Below are 15,329 nucleotides of genomic sequence, written 5' to 3' on the forward strand. Positions count from 1 at the left end.
ACACAAAATGAGTGAATGCCCAGACAAACTGTTCCTGCCCATGTTGTCTGAGGGGTGAATACTGCCAGTGTGTGCATCTCTAAGTAAACAAACCAGATACATGCCAGGTTCTCTGTGGTTACTCATTCCACTGTTTCTTGATAAGCTGTAAAATTTCCTCCAGAAAGGAATCAAGGCAAAAGTTTATTTATTAGTGTCACAAGTAGGCTTAGATTAACACTGCAACAAAGTTACTGTGACAATCCCTTAGCCACCACACTCCGGTGCCTGTTTGGGTGTACTGATAATGAAGTTAGCATGGTCAATGCACCTAACCTACATACTTTTTGGACAGTGGGAGGAAACTGGAGCACCCGAAGGAAACCCATGCAGACATGGGGAGAATGTGCAAACTCCACACAAAGTGACCCAAGCCAGGAATTGAACCTGGATCCCTGGCACTGTGAGGCAGCAGTGCTAACCACTGTGCCACCATTAAATCACCACCAGTCAGCAACTTATGGTCATCTGGGATTCTGGTGACTTTATCTTTTACATATTTGACCAATCAAATAGTTAGCGTAAGAACTAGATCCCTCGAGCCTGCTCCGCCATTCAGTAAGATCATGGCTGATCTTCTTGTGGACTCAGCTCCACTTACCCACCCACTCACCATAACCCTTAATTCCTTTACTGTTCAAAAATGTATCTATCCTTGCCTTTAAAACAAACAAAAGGATTCACTGTGATACAGATTAAGAACACTTTGTGGGAATCTCTGAAATTAGGGTGTTGGTTCCTCAGAAAGAAATTGCAATTAAAGAAAACATTGATTTTGCTGCTTTCATATTATCGAGAAATCCCCCTGTCAACCGGAGTATGGCAAATAACGGTGAAATTAACGGCCAGTCCATCTGATTTGGATGAATGATAAGTGCTGATCAGGAAATCGGGAATAATTCTTCTGTATGAGCTATAAGGAGAGGCTGGATAACCTCAGTTTATTTTCCCTGGAGCAGCAGAGGCTGAGGGGAGACCTGATGGAAGTTTATAGAACTAAAGATAGAGTTGAAATGTCTAATACTAGGGGGCACGTATTTCAGGTGAGAGGGGGAAAGTTCAGAAGGGATGTGAGGGGCAAGTTTTTTTACATACAGGGTGTCTGGAACATGCTGCCAGGGTGGTGGATACGATAGGGGCATTTAAGGAGCTTTTAGATAAGCACGTGAAATGTAAGGAATAGAGGGATATGGACCTAGGACAGGCAGAAAAGGTTCGTTTAACTTGGCATCATGTTCAACACAACATCATGGGCCGAATGGCCTGTTCCTGTGCTGTGCTGTTCTATGTTCTTCTTCAAGTGTCATGAGTTCCACATGAACAGATAGACAAGACATCAATTTAACTTTTCTTCTGAAAGGTAGCACGTTGGACAGTGGTATTAGGAGGTGGCATCAGCATGGATGATGGGTTGAAGTTTCTGGAGTGGGCCAGGACTCCACAATCTCCTGACTTTAATGAGAGAGAACCTTCCACTGACTCAAGCTGACAATATTTTTGTTGTTTTTCATGGAGTTGTTAAAGATCCTTAATCACCCTCAAGAAAGTAGCGGTGAGCTGCATTCTCAAACCACAGCTTTCCATTAGACATTAGCACAAAAATGATAAAACTATCCACCTGACCCAATAAAAGCAAGGACAAACTGGTTAACAAGCTGTTTAAACTTCCTTTACAAGATGGAGCATATGGAACAAACTTGAGAGGCCGAATGGCCTGCTCCTATGCTCAATTTTGAGAGTTGAGGATTCCTACTCTGATCAATGCGTCAATGTGTAAAATCCCATAGAATCATAGAATTGTTACAGTGTAGAAGGACGCCATTCAGTCCATCGGGTCTGCGCCAACCACAATCCCACTCAGGCCCAATTCCCATAACCCCATGCGTTTACCCTAGCTAGTCTCCTAACACTAAGGGGCAATTTAGTGTGGCCAATCTACCTAACCAGCGTGTCTTTCAGACTGTGGGAGGAAACCCACACAGACATGGGGAGAACATGCAAACTCCAAACAGACAGTGACCAGAGGCTGGAATTGAACCAGGGTCACCGGCGCTGTGAGGCAGCAGTGCTAACCATTGTGCCACCGTACTGCACACATTGCACAGTCAATAACTAATAGATGATTTGAAGCATCCCAAACATGTTGGATGAAAGCAGCGAGTTGTGTTACAGCTCATTACATCCCTCATTACTCTGCATCTCTCAATTAGGAATGAAAATCTTTGCACAGCAAAGCCACAGAAAAACCTAAGACCCAAATACTGTTCAGAGAGTCTCAGAGATCAGGAACATATTGAGGAGATAAAGAATTGGTGACATAGCAGAATAGTTATGTAGCTGGACTAGAATTCCGGAGGTCCCAGAAATGAGTTCTGACTGTAACAGGAGGGGAATTTAAATCCAATTAAGTAAAATCCAGAATAAAAACCTAGTTTCAGTAATAGTGACCATGTAACTAGTCACTTGTAAAGACTCACCTGGTTCACTAATGTCCTTCAGGGAAGAAAATCTGCCATCTTTATCTGGTCTGGCCTATGTGTGACTCCAGACTCACAGTAATGTGGTTGACTCTTAATGACCCTCTGAAATGGCTGAGTGAGACAATCCATTGTCAAGAAAGTGCCAAAGGGCAGGGTTACAATGGGCGGACAATTGGCCGCCAGCTACTTCACTCCAGTGCCAAACTTGAATTCCAGTCCTAGGGTCTTTCAGCGAGGCAGGGTTAGAGCGCATGGTAAGAATTACATTTAAAGATGGCACAGTGGTTAGCATTGATGCCTCACAGCGCCAGGGACCCGGGTTCAATTCCGGCCTTGGGTCACTGAGAGTTTGGAGTTTGGATGTTTGCCCCGTGTTTGCGTGGTTTTCCTCCGAGTTCTCCAGTTTCCTCCCACAGTCCAAAGATGTGTGGGTTAGTTTGACCAACCATGCTAAATTGACCTGAGTCTCAGGGCATTAGCAGGATAAATATGAGGGGTTACGGGAATATGGCCTGGGTGAGATTGTGGTCAGTGCAATCTCGAGCGGCTGAATAGCCTCCTTTTGTACCGTCGGGGTGGTACAGTAGCGCGGTGGTTAGCATTGCTGCTTCACAGCGCCAGGGACCTGGATTCGATTCCTGGCTTGGGTCACTGTTTGTATGGAGTCTGCACATTCTCCCTGTGTCTGCATGGGTTTCCTCCGGGTGCTCTGGTTTCCTCCCACAGTCTGAAAGACGTGCTGGTTAGGTGCATTGACCCAAACATGTGAGGCAACTAGGGGAATTTCACAGTAACTTCATTGCGGTGTTAATGTAAGGCTACTTGTGACTAATAAATAAACTTTAAAAGGGTTTCTACGATTCTATGAACTATTACAAAATGCGTTTGCCAAACTTTTTTTTTAAAATTTCAACAATACCCCTTTAAATCTCCCCCCCTGCTGACAGAGACAGGCGGCACTAGGACCCATGGAGAGTCTATCTATGTTCCCCTCTCTCTGACCACAGTAACAGTGACTGATTATTTCCCTCTTGCTTTTGTTCAAACCGCAGACATGCAGCGTAGAGTCCTGCCCTTCTGGCCAGTTGAGGGCTCAGCCTTTGTCATGTCCTGTAGCAGCTGTCCGGATCTGGCAGCCGATTCCCAGCTCTCAGCATGGATCAGAGTTCCATCCTGGTGAGGTTCCTCAGGCAGGTCCAGCACAAGAGGAGCAGCAGCGAGGAGAGCATTGCAGGGGAGTTCCTGGTAAGTCTACTCTCCGAAAGAGTTTCTGGAGGCAGCCGGCACAGCGCACGCAACAAGTGCCGGGCTGACTGGAAGTTAAGGTAAGAAGGCTGGAAGGGGTGGACAGAGGAACTGCTTTCCCATCCAGTGAGAGATCTGAACCTGGGATCCTCCTGTGCCTTCAATCATCAGAAGGTCTTTTTCCCCCTCTCTGAATGTCTGACAGAGGAATAAAACTCCTGCAGCATCAAAAAAAATAAGAAAAGTTCGTCTGCAGTGGGTCATTCCGGCAGAGGATGAGGCCATTCAGCCCATTTATTTCATGCTGGCTGACTCTGTGGAGTCAGTCCCACTTGATGACCTGTCCTGTAGATGTTTGGATTGGTGGCCCAGTCGATTGAGTCAGTTTTTCTAGGGAAAAGAGACGTGAGTGCTCTGAAAGAATCTCAATAACTGGAGGGTTACCTCAGAGTGTCAATAACAGCTGTGGGTCAGGGAGTGTGTCTGTATACACAGGGAATCTTTGTGAGTATGTGCCAGACCTTAGTGAGGCACCTGGAGTACCGTGTACAGTTTTAGTCACCTTAAGGAAGGATATGACTTCAATGGAAGCAGCTCAGAGAATGTTCACTCAACTGGTTTCTGGGACAACCGGGTTATGTGGAAAAAAGATGGCGCTCGAGTGAGGCAACTTGTTGCAAGCTGTGGCCAGCATATCTTCTAATTCTATCTTTCATTCTCGTTCACTGCTTCTAAAACTTTATTCTAATTCTTTTAAACTCTCTAACGATGCTTTAATGCAATATTTGTACCTCGCATTAAGTTGATCTTTCCCACCACCCTAGCTATGACTTTAACACTACATTCTGCACTTTCTCGTTTTGTTCTCTGTGAACGGTATGCTTTGTCTGTATCGTGCACAAGAAACAATACTTTTCACTGTGTGTTAATACATGTGACAATAATGAATCAAATCAAAGGGTGAACAGTTTGGAATTTAGAAGAATGAGAGGTGATCTTATTGAAAGATACAGGATAGTGAGGTGATTGTGAGTGAATGCTGAGAAGTTTCCCCTTGTGGGACAGTCTTCAACCAGGGAACCCATTTTAAAAATGAGGGGTTTCCCATTTCAGACTGAGATAAGGGGAATATTTTCCTCTCAGGTTGATAGCCTGTGGAATTCTCTTCCACGGACAGCAGTGGAGGCTGGGTCATTAAATATATTCAAGGCTGAGTTGTACAGAGTTTTGATTGGAAAGGGAGTCGAGAGTTGGGGGGACAGGCAGGAGAGCGGAGTTGAGGCCACAGTCAGATCAGCAATGATAAAGAACAAAGAAAATTACAGCACAGGAACAGGCCCTTCAGCCCTCCAAGCCTGCACCGACCATGCTGCCCGACTTAACTAAAACCCCCTACCCTTCCGAGGACCATATCCTCCTATTTCCATCCTATTCATGTATTTATCTAGATGACCCTTAAAAGTCGCTATCCTATCTGCTTCCACTATCTCCCCTGGCAGTGAGTTCCAGGCACCCACCACCCTCTGGGTAAAAAAACTTGCCTCATAAATCTCCTTTAAATCTTGCCCCCTTGCACCTTAAACCTATGCCCCCTAGTAATTGACTCTTCAGCTCTGGGGAAAGGCTTCTGACTATCCATTCTGTTCATGCCCCTCATAATCTTGTAGATTTCTATCAGGTTGCCCCTCAACCTCTGTCATTCCAATGAGAACAAACCAAGTTTCTCCAAACTCTCCTCATAGCTAATGCCCTCCATACCAGCCAACACCCTTGTGATTCTTTTCTTACCCTCTCCGAAGCCTCCACATCCTTCTGGTAGTGTGGCGACCAGAGTTATTATATTCCAAGTGCGGCCTAACTAAGGTTCTATAAAGCTGCAACATGATTTTCCAATTTTTAAACTCAATTATCTTATTGAAACATATAAGATGATTAGAGGTTTAGATAGGGTGGACAGTGATAGCCTTTTTCCTCGGATGGAGAAAGCTAGCACGAGGGGGCATGGCTTTAAATTAAGGGGGGGGTAGTTATAGGACGGATGTCAGGGGTAGGTTCTTTACCCAGAGGGTGGTGAGGGATTGGAATGCCCTGCCAGCTGCAGTTGTAAATGCGCCTAGTTTGGGGGCATTTAAGAGATCCGTGGATAGGTTTATGGACGAAAAGGGATTGGTTTAGGTTAGTGGGTCATTGTTTTTTAACCGGTCGGCGCAACATCGTGGGCCGAAGGGCCTGTTCTGCGCTGTTATGTTCTATGTTCTAATTCCCTGACCAATGAAGGCAAGCATGCCATATGCCTTCTTGACTACTTTATCCACCTGCGTTGCCATTTTCACTTTCATCTGTACACCCAGATCTCTCTGCCTATCAATACTGTCAAGGGTTCTGCCATTGATAGCATATTTCCTAAACTGTATTAGATCTTCCAAAATGTATTACCTCACACTTGTCCAGATTAAACTCCATCTGCCATCTCTCTGCCCAAGTCTCCAACCGATCTATATCCTGCTGTATTCTCTGATGGTCTTCATTGCGATCCGCAAATCCACCAACCTTTGTGTCATCTGCAAACTTACCAATCAATCCAGTTACATTTACTTCCATCTTATCAAATGGCAGAGCAGGTTAGAGGGGCCATATGGCCTATTCTTAAATCTCATGTGTCAATCATTGTCATTTTTTTGAGGTGCTTCCACAGAGAAAAAAGTCTGAAAACTCGATCTTTGGAGTTAACCTTTGCAACAATCCTCCTCTAAAATGTAAAGATAATGTGAAATTTTGGTCAACGTTGGTCCAAACCTTTTTTTAATCAGGACTTTTGTCTTAATATAATTGTGTCTCTCCATAGTGTTCTCCAACCACCTGAAAGGGGTTTGAAGACAGTTTTGAAGATAGGTTACTGGTTTATTTTTAGTGCTTTTGTAGTGTGTGACTGCTTACAGACCACTGTTCCATATAATGGAGGGTGGTTCAAAACGGATATCTAGGCTACAGGAGCTAACAGACGATCTAGATGAGTCATGTAATCTGGCTAAGAATGTAGAGAATCCAGACTCATGAAAATATCTCTTGCAGTCTTGTGTGTGTGTGTGTGTGTGTGTGTGTGTGTGTGTGTGTGTATAATACTACTGAATAGCTCATGCTGATAAAGCAGACAAGACCATTTGGCCTATTGTGCAAGTGCTAGCTCTTTCAAAGAGCCAATCACAGTGTCAGAGACCTACGTTTGATTCCCAGCTTGGATCACTGTCAGTGTGGAGTTTGCACGTTCTCCCTGTGTCTGCATGGGTTTCCTCCGGGTGCTCCAATTTCCTCCCACAGTCCAAAGATGTGCAGGTTAGGTTGATTGGCCATGATAAATTAGCCTTAGTATCAAGGGGATTAGTTGTGTGAATATGAGAGATTACAGGAATAGAGCCTGGGTGGGGTTATGTTCTATGCAGACTCGATGGGCCAAATTGCTTCCTTCTGCGCTGTAGATTCAATGATCATTTCAACCCACTCCCCTGTTCTTTCCCCGTACTGCTAATAATACTGTATTTATCCAGTTCAGCTTTGAAAAATTACTATTGAATCACCTTCCACCGTACTTGGAAGGGATATTGATTCGCCAGAAGGTTTACTGGGGCTCCAGTTATAGGGAGAGATTGTATTCCCAGGAGTAGTATGGAGGTTTAGGGGGTAATTGTAATTGCAGTTTTTAGGGTTTTAATAGGAATTGGTAGGTGTGATAGTGTGACCCCTTTAAGGGGCAATTGGTCATGGGTCACATGACCAATCCAGAACCTAAAGAAAAGAGAATTACAGCACAGGAACAGGCCCTGTGACCCGCCAAGCCTGCACTGACCGTGCTGCCTGACTTAACTAAAACCCCCTATGTTTCCGGGGACCATATCCCTCTATTCCCGTCTCATTCATGTACTTGTCAAGATGCCCCTTAAAAGTCACTACTGTCTCCGCTTCATGGCCTGTGGCACGGTAGAGTATAGGTTCGTCGAGAAGAGACCCAAGTTGCAAGCAAAGGAATCAAAGGGACAGGAACTGCATCTGAGCTGAGCTTGTATATATTGCTTTGCTGCTAGTGTTTAACAAATCACCATTGTGATTCAAAACTACCTCATCTCGTATTACCTGGCCCTACAATAATAGGGTAGATAGAGAGAAAGTTTCTGCTGACGGGTGTGTGTAGTACCAAGGGACATTATGTTCAAATCAGACAATTCTGCAAAGCACGTCTTCAGGCAAAGATTGTTAGAAATATACAACATTTATCCATAAGAAGCAATAGATGCTCAATTAATGATTTTAAATCAGAGATTGATAATACATGAACATGTGAACTCGGAGCAGGAATAGGCCACTCAGCCCCTTGAAGCTGTTTTCCCCATTCTATGAGAACATGGTTGATCTGATTGTACGGCATGGTGATATTGTGGTTAGCATTGCTGTCTCACAGTTCCCGGGTTCGATTCCTGGCTTGGGTCACTGTCTATGTGGAGCTTGCACCTTCTCCCCGTGTCTGTGTGGGCTTCCTCCGAGTGCTCCAGTTTCCCCCCACAGTCCAAAGATGTGCGGGTTAGGTGGAGTGGCCATGCTAAATTAGCCTTAGTGTCCCAGGATGTATAGGCTATATGGATTAGTGGGGTAAATGTGTGGGATTGTGGCAATAGGGCCTGGATGGGATTGTGGTCAGTGAGACTTGATGGGCCAAATGGCCTCCTTCTGTCCTGTAGTGATTCTATAATAAGCTTTTTTTTCATTCTTTACGCCAAAATGGATCATTTCACATTTGCCTGCTATGTAATCCACTTGCCAGATGTTTGTCCACTCATTTAAACTATCTATATCCCTTTCTAGCCATCTTATGTCCTCTTCACAACTTACTTTCCCATCTATCATTGAGTCATCAGCAACCATCCCTTTAATCCCTTCATCCAAGTTATTTATATAAATTGTAAAGAGTTGAGGCTTCAGCAATGATCCCTGTGGCACACCACTAGTTACATCCTGCCAACCAGAAAAATACCCATTTATGTGTACTCTCTGTTTCCTATTAGCTAGCCAATCTTCAATGCATGCCAATGTATTACCCCCTACACCAAGAGCTTTTATTTTCTGTAATAACCTTTGACATGGTATCTCATCAAGTATTTTCGGGAAGTTAATGTACAACACTTTATCCACAACACTTGTGAATCCCACAAAGATCTCCAATAAATTAGTTAAACATGATTTGCCTTTCACAAAACCATGTGGACTCTACCTGATTGCCTTGAATTTTTCTAAGTGCCATGCTATAACATCATTAATAATAGCTTCTTAACTTTTCCCTCTGACAGATGTTAAGTTAATTGGTCTGTAGTTTCCCATTTTCTGTCTTCCTCCCTTTTTTGAATAAAGGAGTTGCATTTGTTATTTTCCAAACAAATGGAATTTTCCTTGAATCTAGAGAGTTTTGGAAAATTAAAACTAATACATCAACTGTCTCACTGGCCACTTCATTTTAGATCATAGGATGAAGTTGACCCGGGAATTTGTCAGCCCACGGCCTCAAAAATTCACTCAGTACCACTCCCCTGTAATTTTCCTGAGTTCCTCCCTCACTTCCTTCCATTTCCCGATTTACAGCTATTTCTGGGAGGTTATTTGTATCCTCTATAGCGAAGGCCGTTGAAAATACCAGTTTAATTCATCTGTCATCTCCTTGTTTGCCATTATCAATTCCCCAGACTCATTTACTATAGGATCAACTCTCTCTTTTTTAACTCTTCTCTTATTTAAATATTTCTCTATCTTTATGTTTCTAGCTAGCTTTCCTCATACTCTAATGTTTCCTTCCTTATTAATCTTTCTTTGTTGTTTTTTATATTCTGCCCAATCTTCTGACTTGCCACCCATCTTTGTGCAAAAATATGCCTGTATTTTAACTTTGATGTGGGCTTTAACTAGTTTTGGTTAACCATAGATGATGAGTCCTTGGAATTTTTCTTTCTCTTTGGAATGTGTCTATTCTGTGTATTCTGAAATATCTCTTTAAATATCCACCACTGCATTTCTATTAACCCGTCCCATAATCTCTTTGACCAGTTCACTTTAGCTGGCTCTGTTTTCTTGCCCTTGTAATTACCGTTATTCAAGTTTACATATATAGGGAAGCCTTGCTAAAATTTTACAGGGTTTTGATGAAACCACACCTGGAGTACTGTGCTCAGCTTTGGTCTCCAGATTTAGGGAAGGATATAGTTCCTCAAAGCCCTAATGTACAGTAGTTGTCACTACCCTCCTGTACTGCAGTGAGACCGGTCTGTGTCAGTGATTATGTAAGAGTGCTAGAGAAATGTTATCAGCAATGCCTCCATCACATCCCCAAGATTCAATGGGAGCCACGGCGAGCAAATACTATGTATCTCTTGAAGCCAGCTCCACAGGTCTTTAGATAAAACTCCTGAAAAATCAGTTTTGACAGATGGTGGCATGGACAAGTTGGGCCAAAGTGCCTGTTTCCATGCTGTAAACCTCTGTGACTCTATGAATGAACAGTGTATCCAAATGGTCGAAAACGGTGGCATAGTGGTTAGGACTGCAGCCTCACAGTGCCAGGGACCTGGGTTCAATTCTGGCCTCGGATCATTATCTGTGTGGAGTTTGCATGTTCTCCTTGTGTCTGCGTAGGTTTACTCTGGGGTGCTCCAGTTTTCTGCCACAGTCCAAAGATGTGCAGGTTAGGTTGATTGGCCATGCTAAATTGACCCTAGTGTCGATGGATTAGCAGGGTAAATGTGTGGGTTTACAGGAAGAGGGATCTGGGTGGGATTGTGGTCGGTGCAGACTCGATGGGCCGAATGACCTTCTGCACTGTGGGGATTCTTCTCCTGCAGGTCCTGTTTTCTCAATTCTCGAATGGTCAATATTCCAGGGAATGACAAAGAAAATATTAGGCTTAGCTGCACTCTTCTGTCTCTCAAACTGAAAGTAAAATTCAATGATATTAGGATCACTGCTACCTTGGAATGCCTTCACTATGAGTTATCAATTAATCCTATCTCATTACACAATATCAGAGTATAGCCTGCTCCTCAGTTGTCTCCAAAATGTGCTGCTCTAAGAAAATGATCCTTAAAACATTTCATAAACTCTTCAGCTGAGTTTTCTCTGTTGCCCGATTTTTCAAGTCTATATGTAGATGCAAGCGCCTGTGATTAATGCCATACCTTTCTGACATGCTCCCAATATCATTTTTACCCTGTCCAACTCAGTGGTTACAATTAGGGGGAATCTAGATCACTCCCACAAGTGATTTCTTAGACCATAAGACACAGGAGTAGAATTAGGCCACTCGGCCCATCGAGTATGCTCCGCCATTCAATCATGGCTGATTTTTTTCTCATCCCCATTCTCCTGCCTTTTCCCCATAACCCCTGACTGCCTCCTTATTGATCAAGAACCTAAATTCTTGCCGTTATTATTTCTCATCCCAATCCAAACCACTTCTACATACAGTCATCCCCCTCTAATGTGCTAACACCATCACTAATTAACAAAACCATCCTTCCATCTTTTCCTAGCTTCCTGTTCTTCCTAAACATCAGATACCTTTCAACATTCAGGTCCCAATCTGTGTCATCCTGTAGCCATATCTCTGCAATTGCTATCAGATTGCACTCATTAATCTCTACTGTATCATCAGTTTGTCTGTTTTGTTTCGCATGCTATGTGTATTTAGATACAAAGCCTTTACATTTTTTTTAATTGTTTTACTAACTTCTAACCTTATCTGCTGATTTACTCTTAAATTTGTGCACTCTGTTCCTTCCTGTCATGGCCTGTTTATCATTTCCCAGATTAGATAAATTCCTCTGCACCCTGAAGAAATGTCTCAAACTCTGGTACTGGACAGGAAACACAGCCTTAGTACAACACTCTCGCTTCATGCTACAGATAACAGTGTCAATCCCCCTCACCATCCTCTCTCCTACGACCACTACACTCTTTTCTGCTTTCCCCCACTTGAATGGCCTTCTGGACCATGGTGTCGTGGTCAGTTAGCTCATCCACCCCGCAGCCCCCATTCTCATTCTAACTAGCTGAAAGAACCTCAAACCCGTTGGACAATTACAGAGGCTAATACTCCTGCCTTCTGGCTCCTCTTACCTGCCTCAGCTGCAGTCACACACCCCCTGTCCCTGATCACTTCCTAACCCAGAAAACCCTACCCTAAGGTATGTGACCACATCCTGAAACAGTGTCCAGGTAACTCTCTCCCTCTCTGACATGTCGCGTGTCTGCAGCTCAACCTCCAGCTCAATCACTCTCAGCCAAAGTTCCTCAAGCCACAGACACTTACAGCAGAGGTATTTGCCGTGGATCACAATGTTACCCAGGAGCTCCCACATGCTGCAACCTTAGCACACCACCTATAGTCTCCTTATTTGAGAAAGGATATACTGGCACTGGAGGGGGCGGCAGAGGAGATTCACTAGATTGATTCCAGAGTTGAGAGGGTTGGTTTATGAGGAGAGACTGAGTAGACTGGGGCTATACTCTTTGGAATCACAAGAACGAGGGGAGACCCTTTAGAAACATATAAGATTATGAAAGGAATAGATAAGATAGAAGCAGGGAAGTTGTTTCCACTGGTGGGTGAAATTAGAACTGGGGGCGTAGCCTCAAAATAAGGGGAAGCAGATTTAGGACTGAGTTGAGGAGGAACTTTTTCACACAAAGGGTTGTGAATCTGTGGAATTCCCTGCCCAGTGAAGCAGTTGGGGCCTCATTGAATGTTTTTAAGGCAAGGATAGATGCATTTTTGAACAGTAAAGGAATTAAGGGATATGGTGAGAGGGCGGGTAAGTGGAGCTGAGTCCACAAAAAGATCAGCCATGATCTTATTGAATGGCGGAGCAGAATTGAGGGGCCAGATGGCCTATTCCTGTTCCTACATCTTATGGTCTTATCCTGCCATTCTTTCGTGTTTTAATCATTTAATTGAATCATTTATTTTCTTTTATATATTTTCTTAATCCTACCACAAATTCCTGTGCTATTTTAATCCTTAAGAATAGAATGGAATCATACAATCTTAGTGTAGAAGGAGGCCATTTGGCCCATCGAGCCTGCACCACCCACAATCCCACTCAAGCCCTATCCCCATAACCCCATGCATTTACCCTAGTTATTCCCATTGACATTTCGGGGCAATTTAGCATGACCAATCCACCTAACCCACGCATCTTTGGACTGTGGGAGGAAACTGGAGCACCCAGAGGAAACCCACGCAGTCATGGGGTGAACATGCAAACTCCACAGGGACAGTAACCTGAGGCCAGAATTGAACCAGGGTCCTTGGCACTGTGAGGCAGCAGTGCTAACCACTGTGCAGCCATGCCGCCCATATGGACCTTACACCCTCACCAAACAGTTAGCTTCTTCCCTTACAGTAGAGCAAGAACCAATTCATAAAGAATGAAAAGGTTAGAAATGAGAAGGAGCTCCTCTTTCTAAACTCCCTCAACTCACCAACTCTAGCACTCCATTCAAGGTCACAATTCAGTGATGTGTTTATGCTGTACAAGGGTAGGCTGTGAAGCCAAGGCAGGTAGATGGGGTTAGGAGGCTGGATCAGCTGTGAAAACACAGTAAGATCCAAGGAAACAGAAGCAGTAGGCTGCCATGTGGATTTTTGAATCTGCTCTTCCATTCATTACGATCATGGCCAATCTTCAGATCAGCTTCACTTTCTTATCCACTTCCTGCACATCCATTGATTCCTCGTTCCTATGTTCCAGATTCACCAACCAAGGGAAACAACTTCTCAGTATATCCACCCTTCAGCATCTTATTCACTTCAATTAGATCACCTCTCCTTCTTCTAAACTCCAGAGAATGTAGACCCAAACATTCAGCCTATCATCTTAGGAAGGCCCCCTCACCCCGGGGTCAATCTTGTGATCTTTCGCTGTACTGCCTCCAATATAAGTCATCATCATCATTGTTGGTTGTCCCTCAATTCAAGGGTGACATCTTCTCGAAATCACAGGTTTCTGCAAAGCGCCCTCATGTGACTGAACAGGCCAATTAATGTCCCACAGATATTTGAGAAATGGGGCAGAACGTCCCATGAAATATTGGGATTTTGAAGTGTAGAATTTGTTTCCTTTTCTTTCCTTCTCTGCCTCATTATTAAGATGTTGTGACTCAAAGCGCGGTGCAGTTTCATAGAATTATACAGTGCAGAAGGAGACCATTTGGCCCATCGAGTCTGCACCAACCACAATCCTACCCAGGTCCTATCCCAATAAACATTTGCCTTAGCCCTGACACTAAGGGGCAGTTTAGCGGGGCCAAACGACCTAACCTGCACATCTTTGGACTGAGGGAGAAAACCGGAACACCCAGAGGAAACCCACACAGACACGGGGAGAATGTGCAAACTCCAAACAGACAGTGACCCAAGCTTGGAATCGAACCCAGATCTCTGGCGTTAGTAGGCAGCAATGCTAACCATCGTGTCACCATGCTGTCGTGGATGACAAATGATCCCCATTTTGAATGCTTGTTAGCAAGTTTCTCCCAGTAATTAATGCCAATAATGCAGTGCTTCCAGGAGATCTTCAGAGAGCCTTTGAAGTATTTTCTTTGTCCTCCCCTGGGATAATGGTCATTTGAGAAGACAGGACCTGCTGGAGAGATGGTTTTCGCCATCTGGGCACAGTGTCCAGTCCATCAAAGCTAATTTTTTAGGAGTTTTACCTGAAGATCTGTGGAGCTGGCTTCAGGAGATACAGTAGTGTTTGTTTGACCTGGCTTCCTGTGAATCTTGGGAGTGTGTTGGAGGCTTTATTGATAACATTTTTCTAACACTCTCATGTATCACTATCACAGTCCAGGTCCCACTGCAGTACAGGAAGGTGGTGACATCTACTGCAAATTAGGACTTTGAGGAACTACATCCTTCCTCAAATCTGGAGACCAAAACTGAGCACAGTACTCCAGGTGTGGTTTCATCAAAACCCCATAAAATTTTACAGGGTTTCCCTGTTCGTGTCCTCCAATTTCCATGTAATAAGGCCAATATGCTGTTTACCTTCCTAACCACTTGCTTTAACAGCGTGCAAACTCCCTGTGTTCCTTGTGCAAGTGTGCCCAAATCTCTCTGAACATCAACAGTTTCAAGTTTCATGCGTTTTTATTTTCAGTACCGAAGTGAATAACCTCACACTTCACCGCACTACAAACTACCTGCCACCTTTCTGTCCGCTCACTTAGCTTGGGCCTATACTCGTTGGAGTTTAGAAGGCTAAGGCGTGATCTTATAGAGATACGTAAGATAACGAAGGGGCTAGATAGGGTAGAGGTAGAGAGATTCTTCCCGCTTAGAAAGGAAACAAGAACTAGAGAGCACAGTCTCAAAATAAGCCGGGGTGGGGTGGGGGTCAGTTTAGAACAGAGTTGAGGAGGAACTTCGTCTCTCAGAGGGTGGTGAATCTCTGGAATTCTCTGCCCATTGAAGCGGTGGAGGCTACCTTGCTGAATATGTTTAAGTCACAGGTAGATAGATTTCTGATCGAT

The 15,329-nt window shown here is 44.0% G+C and overlaps 1 protein-coding gene across 3 annotated transcripts in view; it reads left to right on the plus strand.

The window, feature by feature from the left end:
* Positions 1-3,567: 3,567 nt before the first annotated feature.
* Positions 3,568-15,329, plus strand: part of LOC145356840 (tyrosine-protein phosphatase non-receptor type 22-like) — a 101,954-nt gene continuing 90,192 nt past the window's right edge. For all 3 annotated transcript variants that reach the window (XM_080209764.1, XM_080209765.1, XM_080209766.1), the window contains exon 1: positions 3,568-3,764. In XM_080209764.1, the coding sequence (XP_080065890.1) occupies positions 3,675-3,764 (90 nt within the window). In that variant the 5' untranslated portion in view covers positions 3,568-3,674. The remainder of the gene's footprint in view (positions 3,765-15,329) is intronic.

The sequence above is a fragment of the Carcharhinus amblyrhynchos genome, chromosome 22 (genome assembly GCF_965287045.1).
Source record: "Carcharhinus amblyrhynchos chromosome 22, sCarAmb.v2.hapA, whole genome shotgun sequence".
Lineage (NCBI taxonomy): Eukaryota > Metazoa > Chordata > Chondrichthyes > Carcharhiniformes > Carcharhinidae > Carcharhinus > Carcharhinus amblyrhynchos.